The sequence below is a fragment of the Carlito syrichta genome, unplaced genomic scaffold (genome assembly GCF_000164805.1).
Source record: "Carlito syrichta isolate Samal-C Ts95f unplaced genomic scaffold, Tarsius_syrichta-2.0.1 Scaffold315131, whole genome shotgun sequence".
Lineage (NCBI taxonomy): Eukaryota > Metazoa > Chordata > Mammalia > Primates > Tarsiidae > Carlito > Carlito syrichta.
This window is the reverse complement of record NW_007259227.1, coordinates 327,511-340,821: the sequence shown is the minus strand read 5'-3', so window position 1 is coordinate 340,821 and position 13,311 is coordinate 327,511. Positions and strand designations below refer to the sequence as shown.

At 32.0% G+C, this 13,311-nt stretch overlaps 1 protein-coding gene across 1 annotated transcript in view; it reads left to right on the top strand.

The window, feature by feature from the left end:
- The window catches only part of LOC103274923 (MAM domain-containing glycosylphosphatidylinositol anchor protein 2), a 127,622-nt gene that overhangs the window by 73,776 nt on the left and 40,535 nt on the right, over positions 1–13,311 (top strand). Inside the window, exon 3 of the mRNA XM_008072340.2 lies at positions 11,723–11,900. Coding sequence (XP_008070531.2) covers positions 11,723–11,900 — 178 coding nt within the window. The remainder of the gene's footprint in view (positions 1–11,722; positions 11,901–13,311) is intronic.

Sequence of the window (13,311 nt, the reverse complement as noted above, 5' to 3'; positions counted from 1 at the left end):
AAAGCAAGTTTTTCTTCCATAGTAATTTATCAGAACCTGCTGAAGAATGATTATTTTTATTTGTTATACATGGTATCCTGGGTGCTTTTAAATGTTGTTTTGTTTTAACAGATGGAAGTAATAAATACATGGTAGAGGGGATGTGTCAATAATATACACAATTTCTTTCCTGAGGCAATATGAAATGTCCTGTCATTTAATGATTTATACAACAGTTATGAGTATGAACTCAGCACAACCAGAGCACATATCCACTAAAGTCCCTAAATAACATTCCAAAGCTGAATCTGAATTCACTTAAACTTCCAAGTCTCACAAAATCAAAAGCTTTTTGTATAGCTAACTGATCTAAAGATTGATTGATTAACCTTGTCTATCACCCATTGCCATGTAATTCAGTTCATCATAATTAGGCCTTCCCAATTACGAAAAAAAATCCTTTATAACTTTATAAGGGAATGCAATTACAGTGCACTTTGGAAAAGCAGTGAAAGAAAAGCATTTTGTGTAATAGCAGGAAATAAAGAATGGTGATTAAGATTTTAAGAGTTATCTTGAAATTGAACAGTATTGAGTTCCTATATCATCTCTGTCTCTTAACAGCTGTAGGACCTGGAAAAGTTTGTTAACTTATCTCTTTACCCAAATAAGGAAATAAGGATAATAATATTAACCTTAATGGATTTTTATAAGGTTAAATTAAAATAATGTCTAAAATATTTAGCAAAATGCTTTCCAATATTGATTCCTTAAAAAAGTTGTTAGCTATTATTATTTTTTTTTAGCAAACAAAAATAATTTTGCTGAGTATTCCTAATTATCATTCCAAGCTGCAATTCCAAAAATTTTGGAAAAGGAATCAAATACACCGTTAAAGGATCAGCCTTTATGATGTTTGGTGGTGAAATTAAGGGACATATCACAGAGAAATCTAAGAAAACTTAGAAAATTTTACACTGAGGCACTCTATTGCTGAAGACACAGTGAATTGAAGGGAGCCTAACTTAGTATAATTTGTAGTAAGAGCACAAAAGAGAATCTTTAAATAAGATCAATCTCTTTGATTAAATTCTTAAGGCTTCTGGAAAAAAAAATGTGACTGTCTGATTTTTTTCCCTAGAAATTTAATTCTAGTATTAAAATGTGAATGTGCTATTAATATGTTTTTAATTTCTCTTTTTCGTTGCATATGTTAAGGTGTACAATGTAATGTTTTGTCATACATAGTAGCATGATTACTACAGTCTAGCAAATTAACATATCCATCATCTCACATAGTTCCTTTTTGTTTGAGTGTACGTGTGGTACTAGTATCTAAAGACTACTTTCTTAGCAGATTTCTAGTGCACAATATTATTAACTGTGGTCCCTATGCTCTATGATAGATCTCTAGGCTTATTTACCCTACATATTGAAACTTGGTGCCCTTTGACCCCCATCTCCTCATCTTTCTCACACTCCCTCTCCTGATAACCACTTTTCATACTCTGTTTCTATGTAGTTGAGTTTTGTTTTGTTTTAGGTTTCACGTATAAGTGAGATCATGCAACCTATTTCTTCCTTTCTGTCGTATTTCACTTAGCATAGTTTTAAAACATGTTTTAATTTTAAAGATGTGGGGTACAATTCAGGCTTAGATATACAAATGTTCATTATCCAGCATCTGTTGTTTTTTTCTAGGTCCATCTTGTTATTGCCAATGGCAGGATTTCCATTTTTAAAACTGAATAATATGTACTTGTGTATATACACACACACATTCATCCATTAACTTATCCATTCATTCATTAATTGACAAGTTTCCATATGTTGACTATTAAGAATAATGTTGCAATGAGCATGGATGTGCAGCTGACTTTATGAGGATGTATACCTCGATATATACGTAGAAAAGAGATTTCTGGTTCATAAGTTAGTTTAATTTTTTACTTTAGGAATCTTTGTATTGCTTTTCACAATGGATGCACTCATCTACTTTCTTACTAGTAATGTAGAGTGTTCTTTTATTTCCACATCCTTACTAACACTTGCTATCACTTGCCAGTTTTATAATAACCATTCCAACAGGTGTGAGGTGATACTTCACTGTAGTTTTGATTGATGTTTTCCTGTTGACTAGTTATGTTAAGGACTCTGTAAACGCTAGTCTTTTTTTTTTTTAATTTTTCTTTGACTACTTTATTATTGGAGTACAGTGAAGCTGTCAGTGTGTATAATTATTTTACATAATTTGTTAAATTTATCCATCTGACTATAGATTACTATATTAAAACACTGAAGCACTACAAATTATCAAAAAGTAAATAAGCATAGCCTTCTTTTCTTCAGATTGGAAAATATAGTTTATTAAAACTATATTAGAAAGAGAGAGAGGAAATTCACCTCCCCAAGGTAGGGGAGGAGTCCAAAGCTAGGAAACATAGTGACCATGGCTCAGAGAGTCACATGGTCAGACCATGGCTTAGCAAAGCAATGGCCTCTTTCCAGCTTTTTAAAAATTTTTAATCTTTTTATATATTATATTTTAAAGATGTAAGGTACAATTCAGGATTAGGTATACAAGTGGGCATCATACAGGTAAAATCTGGGCCTCCCTTTGGTCCTCACTTTGCCTGGTTTGAGATCAGGTGCCCTTATTGATGTTGTGTCCTTCCTACACCACACCAACAGTATCCTGCTACTGCCAAACCCTTTCTTATTAGTCTGGTTTCAAACCTTCACTTCACTTTCAACTACTACAAAAACAGTATTTTTTTTTTTCAGAGTGCTAAAGGACTTGCTTTTGTTCACAGTTCTGTTTTAATGTTTGTCATAATTTTCCTGTAATTACATTTTTAACTGTGTCATAACACTGTTCATATATTTAGGAAGTTTTAGGTTCTATTCTTTTTCTATTTCTCCTATTTCTATGATCACTGAGCAAAAATACTACCCAAGACTTTGTTTTATGTGCATAATGCTTAATTATCTTTTTGAGAAAACATCCTTGAATTATATTTGCCAAGCCTTTCATTTATACACTGGTGGTGTCTACTAGACACTCTACTTAGATAGCCTGTTCACATCCCTCCAGACAGCAGTGGCTCACTAACACAGGCAAAGGAAGAAAACTTGCTAAACTGCACAAAAAAGTGAGAGAACTGAGTTATGGACCCACGTAATGCTGTCTTTACCTGAGGACTGTTGTGGGGTTTTTGTTTTTTAATCAGTAATTATTGCTAAGATAAATATAAATACTTTGGGGAATGCTCTTGTAGACTCTCAAAGTTAAATACAAGTTGACAGTAGTTTGCCATATACGTTAAAACCTTTGATTAAAAGGGAAGTTGAGAATTTGAAATAGTAACAAATTTATTTTTTATTCTTAAAATTCTCTTTATTAGCATTTCTTCCATTATTTAAAATCACAGCAGAGGAGGCTGAGGTTTATGGTTTGGGAAGACAAACCCCATATCTATGCAAAAGAAAAAAGATGAAAATGAGTTTTGAACAGATTTTGTAAAATCCAAAACAAAATTAGTAGCCTTGAAAGTCCAGTCTTTAAATGAAATAGAGGTCATGGTGGAGAAAGTGGACAGGAGGGAGTTGTGAAAAAAAAAATGTTGAGTTTCTAACTGCCTTATGTTAGGAATAAAAATAGTGGGAGAAATAAGGGTAACTGACCTCAAACCAGGTGAAGTGGGGATCAAAGGGAGGCCCAAACTTTACCTGTTGGTGACCACTTTTGTACCTAATCCTGAATTATACCCCACATCTTTAAAATTAAATACAAATAAAAATAAATTGGGAGAAATTTCTAGTGCAAATAGAGTCCTCACATATGGTAAAGAGAAATGTTTACGCATAAGAGAAAAAAGAGCAATTAATGAGTCCTAAACATTTTCTGAGAAAGGCACCTACCGCCTACCTGAATAGGAAAGATATAGGCTCACTTCCCAACTAGTGGCTGAGGAAGATTGCAAACTTTGCCTAAAAGCTTGGGTCCCCACCTGGGGGTGCCCGAGAGTAGCATAGCCAGGTAGAATGAGTCAGATTTTTCTAGGAATGGAGCCTGGCTATTTCTTTGTTTCACTGGAGTTCTGAGGAAACTGTCAGGATTTACAGTATTCCTGATAAAAGGCAGAAATAACACTGTTAGACTCAAAGGAAGAGTGCAGACTGAATAGAACTATTGACTAAAGGCCAAAGCAGTTCTAAGGACATTGAAAAAAGAATGCTAGATACTCAAACAGAACTAGAAAGACCAGATGAAGTTGACTAAGTTCAAGCAATAAGCATTCTTTTCACTACTATGGCAGGATGATGTAAAGGAAATCTACTAAACTTTAATGCATAACATAATTCAATTAAGAAAAATAATACAAGCTTCCAAAGAGAAATGGCAGACAAACACTTGTAAACATCAGGGTATCTAAAAAATGCACCATCACTTCTAAAGGTGTTAATTCCATGAGCAAAATATGATAAGCAAAATACCTCCATGATGTGAAAAGTGCCATTTATTCAAAAGATTACTTGTTGAATGTGGTATTGAAAGAAGAAAAGGTACGGAATTAGATGGATAAAGGTTTTTGCTATTATTAGTTAGTAGAAATAGAAATAAGGTGCATTTAATGCCATGTTACTTATTATCCCCTTGCCTCTAAAAAGTGTTATTAAAACAATAATGCATCTTAAAATTCATGTAGCCTTTTAATTGAGACTATACGACAGTATGAATTTAACCCATAAAAATGTCATCTTAAAGAGATCATAATCTGTGAAATAATCATAGGGATATATGATTTACGGTCTGTATTACCTGGATTTTCAATGTCAGCTATTATTTTTCCTAGCAGTGCGGCTGGTAAACATGAACAGGGGTTTTCTATGAAATGAATATGTTAATATCTCTCTTACAGAGTGACATGAAAATAAATGAAATAAACACATGCATATGCCTTGAATTCAACTGGCGTATTTCCTCTTCTCTTTTAGGTTGTCACTTATCTTGTACTTTTTGGTGGAGCTCATTATAGTACTGAAAAAGATTTACAGTCTCCTCTCCCCGCCAAAGAGGAAGAGATAGTCGCATTTTTTCATTTTTTAATCTTTTGCAGCCTTCTGCTTAAAGGAGTCAATTTTGTTCCTTTTAAAGCTAAAAGAAAAAAAATAATCTGAGTTTTTCTCCTGAGACCTTTTCAGCGTTAGCCTTTTAATTATCCCTTGGTAAAAATAACAAACTACAGCTTTTAATTAAAAACAAAAAAACAAAAAACACCTCGCTTTAGGGGATTTGGGGGACTTGGGGGCGAACCCCAAATCATATAGAAGGAATATATCTCTCAGAAAAATGAAAGCTGAAGTATTGTTTAAAATTGAGGTAAAAAAATAGAAATAGTTTAATGCTTGCTTTCATGTCAACTTGCTCATAGGTATGAACTGGGACTGTCATCTATAGTATGGTTTGGATACCATTTTCTCTGAGGGTTTTGTAGTATTACCTTTAATCAGTGGAATAATATTCAATTTCCTTTTGTGTATGTGCAAACATTGCATTGCATTTTCCATTTTTACATTTTGCACAGCTCACTGAGATACAATATGAAGTATTTAATTGCTTATTTTTTCAACTGCTGAAGTATACACTTTCATTACAGCTTTAAATTAAATACTTGGAATCAAAGTTATTACTTTTTTAATACACATATGAAGTTATATATGCTGGAGTTTGTAATAATTCACAACCTCAATGTATCTGCCAACTGAAATTACTTGAGTAGAACACTCATTATAACAAGAAGATGCCTACAGTCTCTCCACTGGGATGTACTACAAATATTGAGTGATATTACTTATTGTGACATCCAGAAAAGTACACCATGATTATTTTATATATATATAATTGTGGATTTAAAGTACTTTTATCTACCTTTTGAAATACTGGCACTTTGCCTTTAGTTTGCACATATAAAAATCTAAAATCTAAAGACAGCAAAATAATTTTTTATTTACATTAAATTATTTTGTACCACTTTAGCCCCCACAACTGATAGTAACTTTGTAATATCTGATATTAACTCTGCATGATTACCTAAGAATGTAAGTACATTTATATCCTTTACTATTGTATGTAAATTCAGTAACAGAGTGCAGTTATCACTGAACAAACTTTTATTCCTGCTGTACTCCTTGGAGGCCAGTGAAATATATACTATATGCTGGGATTTAATCTCATCACATCTTTATCTAGCAAATAACCAGAAAATATGGGTGTAAAAATTAATAAGAAATTGTTTCTGACTTGTAGCCTCTATGCAGAGAAACACCCCATTAGTGCTATAAGTGTATTGTGACTAAATACATGATGGCTCTGGGAAACAACAATAAGTGAACATGCAGGAGAAAGTTATGCCAGAAAGAGTCATTTTTGTTCTAACCAAATTCTGGAGCTGCTACTTATGAAAGTTACCTTAACCTTTCTCTACCTCGGTTTTCCCATTTGTAAAACAAAGCTAGTAATATTAGTTACTACCTACTAGGATTTGTGGTAGATTATAGTAATAAATAAACATAGTGCCTGGCACATGGTAAATATTTGTAGATGACTTTTTTCCTCTTAATTTTCTGACCTGAAGATACAAATTTAGCTAGTATTCATGAGATGATTTAGCAAGATTGAGCTGTGCCTCAACAAATGTAGCGCCTGGATTTTCTGCATCCAGATAACTATATGGAAGAATAGCCTTTTAAAAATGATGCTTGTCAAATTGAAACGTAATTACTGGTGGTTGAGACTTAGAATTTTGGCTAAAAGGTTGTCCAGTGACACACATGCATCCCTAAATGTGAAAAACACTAATGCACAGTATCAAAAACACTAAATATAAAATTCTTGAGAACATCACTATTTAGAACTCATGAAAAAGAAAACCAACCCAGAAGGAGAATAAGAAGCAGTTTCCAGAAATGTAAACATAGGAATCAATAAGATAGAGACAAATGTTTTAGAATTCAAGGAAGGGAGTTTCAAGAAAATTCAGAATTTCTTGTTTCTAAATCTTATTCTCTATTCTCTCTTTTAAAAAAAGAAGAATTCAGACTTATACAAAATAATATAATCATTATTTGTATATCTACCACCAATCTAAAAAAATTCCAAGTATAGTTGAAGAACTTGGTTAACCCCTCACAATTGCGTCTTCACTTCACACACCTCAACCCATGTAAACAACATCTTAAACTGTTAATTATTATTCTGCATTCCTTTACACTCTAATACATATGTATATATGTATTTCTTTTCAAAATTCTTGGTTTTAAGTTAAGTTTTATAATATGTCAACTTCAAAATTAATTTTAGCTCTATATTACTCTTGTGAAATTCATCCGTGTTGATGTGTGTAAAATAGGTTCCTTTTTTATGGTATATTTTATATTCAATTTTATGTCAGGTCTACAGTTTGATTGTTTTACTTCTTATGGATGGATATTTAGATCACCTTCCATGTTTTCAATGCCATGAATATCCCTGTTTGTGAGCATAAGTGTTCACCTGTTCTCATTGTAATATTGTCTTTATTGCCAAATTACAGATTTGCACCAATTTTCATGTTCGTCAAGGACATATTTTTAAGAGATAGTTTTTCATGGGTCTCTTGCATTTCTTTATATCTTGTATACAGAAGCACTAATTGCCTTTTTATCACGGCCTATCTTTTCAAAGTCATTTTTATAGCAAACGTCTTTAGAATATAGCATCTTTCTCTGGAACAGAGGAAGTGTTCGTGTGATATCTGATATAATAACGATGTCTTCTTTTTGGATCAATGGTTAGGCAGGTTTGGTTATTGTCAATTATAAAATATCAAGGTTTCCTAAGCTCAGGGTCCTCAGGTGTGATACACAACCAAGGATATGCAGCATCCCACTGAGTATTTCTCTACTACCCCTGTGGGCTTTGGAGGCAAGGGAAATCAATGATACTGCAAAGCTTTGGCTGTATGCTGTGTCATGAGTCTTTTTCTTTGGCCAAGTAGTCACCAGTCTTCTGCTAGTATCCATGATACTGTTGCACGTCAACTTGTTAGCATATATGAAGGATGAAATCTCACTTGTTTCCCAACCCCCCACCTCCTGGTTCTGACATGTTTTGTTTCTACACCAAACCCTAATATACTTATTTTCTTTTAAAATTCTTGTCCCTTTTAAAAAATTCACTGTGAGGTTGAGACTTTTCTATAGTTGATTAGTTATTTGGATTTCCTATGCAATACTTGTTCTTATTGGGCTCACTTTGCTACTGAATTATTTTTGTTGTTTAGCTATGGGAGTTTTTAATAAAGTCTAGGTAACTGTATATGTTTTTCAGCCTCTGGCTTGTATTTTCCATGTTTAATAGGGAATATTGATGAAAGTCAATTTTCAACTTAAAATTTTAATTTTAAAATGTATCAAATTCATCAATTTTTTCTTCATGATTCATGCTTTCTTATTTTGTTTAAGAAAGCAATATATTGCCTGAGTCATAATAACATTTTTCTGTATTTTTCCTAAATGATTTAAATTTTGTCTTTAATTATTTGATTCCCCTAAGATTAACTTTTCTGTATAAGATGTGAGAAAAGAATCCAATTCATTTTTTCCCCATGCATAAGTAGTTTATCTTTTTTTCTTCTGTGTGGACAGTCCCACAGATTTATGTATGGGTTATCCCTTTCCATTATTTTATTGTCATTTGTATAGGACTGTACTAACAGAGCACATATTTGAGATTTTCATTTCCAGAAATGTAGCCATCTAGGCTATCTAATTAGGATTAACTCACCTTCAGAAAAAAAAAAATGTATAAATAGATGAATAAATATGCATATATACACCTATATATAAATGCTAGGTCAAAATTCCAGTGGGACCTCCAAAATATTAGGTTAGACCAGACGGTGGTGTCTGCGATCCAGTGCCATGTAAAAGATGCAATGACTTGCACAGAAACTAGATCCAAAAATGTAGCTTATTTAGAAAGTAAATTGGAGAGAGAGAGGGGATTCACCTTCCCAAGTCAGAGGAGGGGGCCAGAGTTTGGGGAAACATGGTGTTTGTAGCTCAAATAGTCATGTGGCCAGACTAGAGTTTAGTAAAGCAATTACCAAAGACTGCCTGAGGTTGAATGCTTTTAAACCTTCCTTCTGATGGAGGACAGGTCTTTAAGGTGACTTCGTGGTGATGTTTCAGGATATCATGAAAGGCAGGTAAGCACAGGTACTGATATCAGGTGATGGTGGCAGTGAGATGGTTGGGTTAGTCATATTAGTGCTGCCATGGTGATGGGGTCTGTCTGTGTCACAAAGGTCTTGAAGGGTGGATGAAGTTAACCTATTTACAAAACAAGCTGGGAAAGGGGTTGTAAAACAATTATCAATAGCTACCTCTGAGAACACATTTCTGTCCTTAACTGATGAGTAGAGGACAGGTTAAAGTGAACTAGAAAAACATGACAAAGCTAAGCAATGTTAAAGTGGTTGTTCCCTGGCTATATTGACTCTGTTTTATGTCCTTTTACTAAGTATATACAGTATGTATGTATATGTGTGTACATATGTGTGTATGTGCATGCACATATACTAGTATATCTGTATGTGTGTACATACAAAGAAAAGAGAAAGTTTCTAGGTAATGGCGTTCCAAAGTAATAAATGGAATTCCTGCCCAAACTGTTTTTGCCCTCAGCTGTTTACCAAGACAGACAAACTTGAACTTTGATTTGTAACAGTTTGGCAGTGTTGAACAGACAGCAATAAAAACCCAAGGACTGCCCAAAGCAAAGGATCGTCTCTACTTTAATCTGTGACACCAAAAGGTTTCACAATCAAAGTAAAAGTGAACCATACTGTTGATGCCCTTAGGAGCAGCATGTCAGAAACAAAGATATATCTCTAAAGAATATGTCTTTGTCTTCATCCTCAAAGAAATCCCAGTAATAAAATTTAAACCATATGGTCAGCACCCTGTCAAACACAAGAAGAAAAACACCATAAACAAGGACACCACAGATTCCAGATATGAAAAATATTAGACACGTATTGTAAGGCAACCATGCTTACTATATATAAATATGCAAAAAGTATTGCATATGTAATATGTATATTATATGTACATATAGGTGAGCATAAAAAAATACAAAAAATTGGTACAATAGCTTAAGCCAAAAAAAAAAATCACTATTTATAGTAGCAAACAAAGCTGTGGGTTATATATTAACAAATCTAATAGACTGCATGCTTAAATATAATGAAGAAAACTTCCAAATACTTGTAAAAGACATTCAAGTGTATATGTATAAGAAATTTCTATGTAGATAACCCTACAGATATATTTTACTTTTGTTTTTCTAATGGTTATTTACTTTATTGTTACTAGAGTACAATTTTGAATAGATTATATTGAACTTTTTTTCTTATTTGTGATTCTAAAGGAAAGAATTTTAACATGTAAGCATTCTCTAGATTTTTGTTGGATTTTATTTATCAGATTAATCAAGTTCCCTTCTGTTTCTAGCTTGCTAATACTATTCTTATAGATAGGAGTTGCAGTTTTCAAAATTTTTCTCCATCTGTTAGAATTTTTAAATTCTTTTTTTAGATAACTAAATTAATAAACTTCCTAATTGTAAATTATTTTTGCATCCTTATGAGATGAATCATACTAAATTTAAAATGACTATTAAAACTTGATGAATTTGGTGTCTATGTATGTAATTTTCCTTTCTTGTACCAACTTAATTTTTTTGTTTAAATTAAATGAAATTAGTTGAGGAGTTATTATTTTATTTTTATTTATTATTTATTATTATTATTTTATTTTTCTTAAATCTCTAGAACATTTTATATAAAATCAGAATTGCTTTCTGGACATTTGTATTGCTATGCTATAAAATTATCTGAACTTTTGTTTTTTAGTGTGGGAAGTATTGTATAACCAATTCTTCTTTTAACTTGTTACAATCAGGTTTTCACCTTCATTGCTCCAGTGGTGTCATTTATTTCAAGGTCACCATCATGTCCATCTTGCCAAATCCACCGGTAGATTCTTAGCCTTCATCGACTGAAGTTCCCGGTTCCCTTCTTATGGAGGTGTCGTCTGATTAACTAAATCAAAGAGTACCCCCCATGGACTTCCCATTGGTCACTCTTAATCCCCTTGTCATTTTTAACATTTTTCTTTATTACAATTTGAATGATTGAAATCATTTTGTGATACATGTACTTTATTTTTTATTGTATCTCTCTGCTTAATAGACTTAAAAAAGTTGAGGATTTGGTCTTCTTTGTTTTATACCTCTAATACCTAGAATACATCCTGACAACTGTTATATATGCAATACATATTTTTGCTAATATGATAAAGAAGTTGAAGGTATTCAAGAAGCTCATATGCCATTAATATTGTAAACTTACATCTCTTCAACCTCCATATCAGAGACACTTGTTTGAGCTGTCTGAATCCTACTTAATATTAGAGAACATATTAAATCTATTTAATGAAACTTTGATAATTTTGGCTATTCTCTGCAAAATTTGTTGCTCATTATAGAAACTTAGTCTTTAATAAAATGTATTCATTAATATATTGTACTATTAAATTTAATAAAATTTCAAAATTAGCTTTCCATTACCTTAGAACATATTAAGTACCTCTGAAAAAAATACTGGGAACATTATTATATAATTGTTTTTTATTTCAGGCTGGACAGCAGCGTTGGTGGGAACAGGAGATTAAGATAAATGGGAATATTCAAAAGGGAGAATTAATTACATATAATTTGACTGAGTTAATTAAACCAGAAGCTTATGAAGTCCGACTGACTCCTCTCACCAAATTTGGTGAAGGGGATTCAACAATTCGTGTGATCAAATATAGCGGTAAGTAGCCTCATATTTAGAAGTATTTATTTGTGTATTAAATATTTGTGTATGGAATATTTAGGTTATGACTATCTATCAAATTTAGCACAAAGTAAAATTGGCATATCGATTTTCTGGATCATCAGCCAGTTGACTAAACAAACAAAACCCAATAGCTTAATCTTCATAAACTGTAATATTTGATTACAAGTAGAGATAGAGAATAATGCTCTAGTTAACACTGAACTTATGTGACAATGTCAGCAATGTTCCTTCATTTTTGATCCCATAATTTTTGATGTAGTATTTGCCACTATTTTATATTTTCAAATTCTTAATGGATTTAAAACATATTATTAAGACATGGGATTGAAATGTTTTCTCTTTTTTTAATAGAATCAATATATTTACTTTTAGAGCAGTTTCAGATTTACAGAATATTGAGCAGAAAGTATAGAGAGCTCCCTTTTCCTGACACAGGTTTTCCTATTAACATCTTTGCATTATTGTGGTACATTTGATATAATTTTAATAGACAAATATCAATACATTATTATTAAAGCCAGTAGTTTACATGAAGGTTAATTATTTGTGTTGTACAGCAATATGCATTTTGACTAGTATATAATGCCATTAATCCACCATTACAGTATCGTACAGAATACCATTGCTTTAAAAATCCCCTATGCTCTACCTTTTTATTTCTGTCTCCCACTACCAACACTGCTGGTGATCACTGATGTTTTTACTGTCTTTATTACTTTCTCCTTTTCCAGAATGTTGTAAATTTATTTAAGCTTCTTAGACTGGTTTATCTCACTCATTAATACACATTTAAGAATTTTCTATGTCTTTTTGGGCCTTCATAACTTGTTTCTTTTTATTGTTTAGTAATACCCCTTTGCATAGATGTACCACAGTTTATTTATTTACATATTGAAAGACATTTTAGTTTCAGAATGTTGTTTTTGGTAGTCATTCTTTCTTCATATTGCTAATGTTAAAAATTCCTAAATGTTTCTGTGTGTGCTTGTGATAATTTACCTTTATTAATGGTATGCATAAAATATTTCATTGTTTAAGTGTCCTATTTGAGCAAAACTGAACCTAGTGCAGAATTGTGGAAAAAATAAAAATTGATTAAAATGTTTGTCTAGAATTAATATTTCAAAGAGAAACAATGGCAATTAAATATGCAATTATTTTGGTGTATACTAAAGAGATTAATATATTACAAGTAGAAATTTGTGTGCATTTTAGAACTACAATAGTCAATATTAGCTCTAGAATTTTCAATGCTTTCCATGGTTGAATTAAAAACTGGTGAAATACTTCATATTTACTTCAATGCTTCAGTAGAATATTATTCTCCTTATCACTGACTATCAGTACTTGAGTTAAAAAGACAATAGAATGCATTATTTGTAGT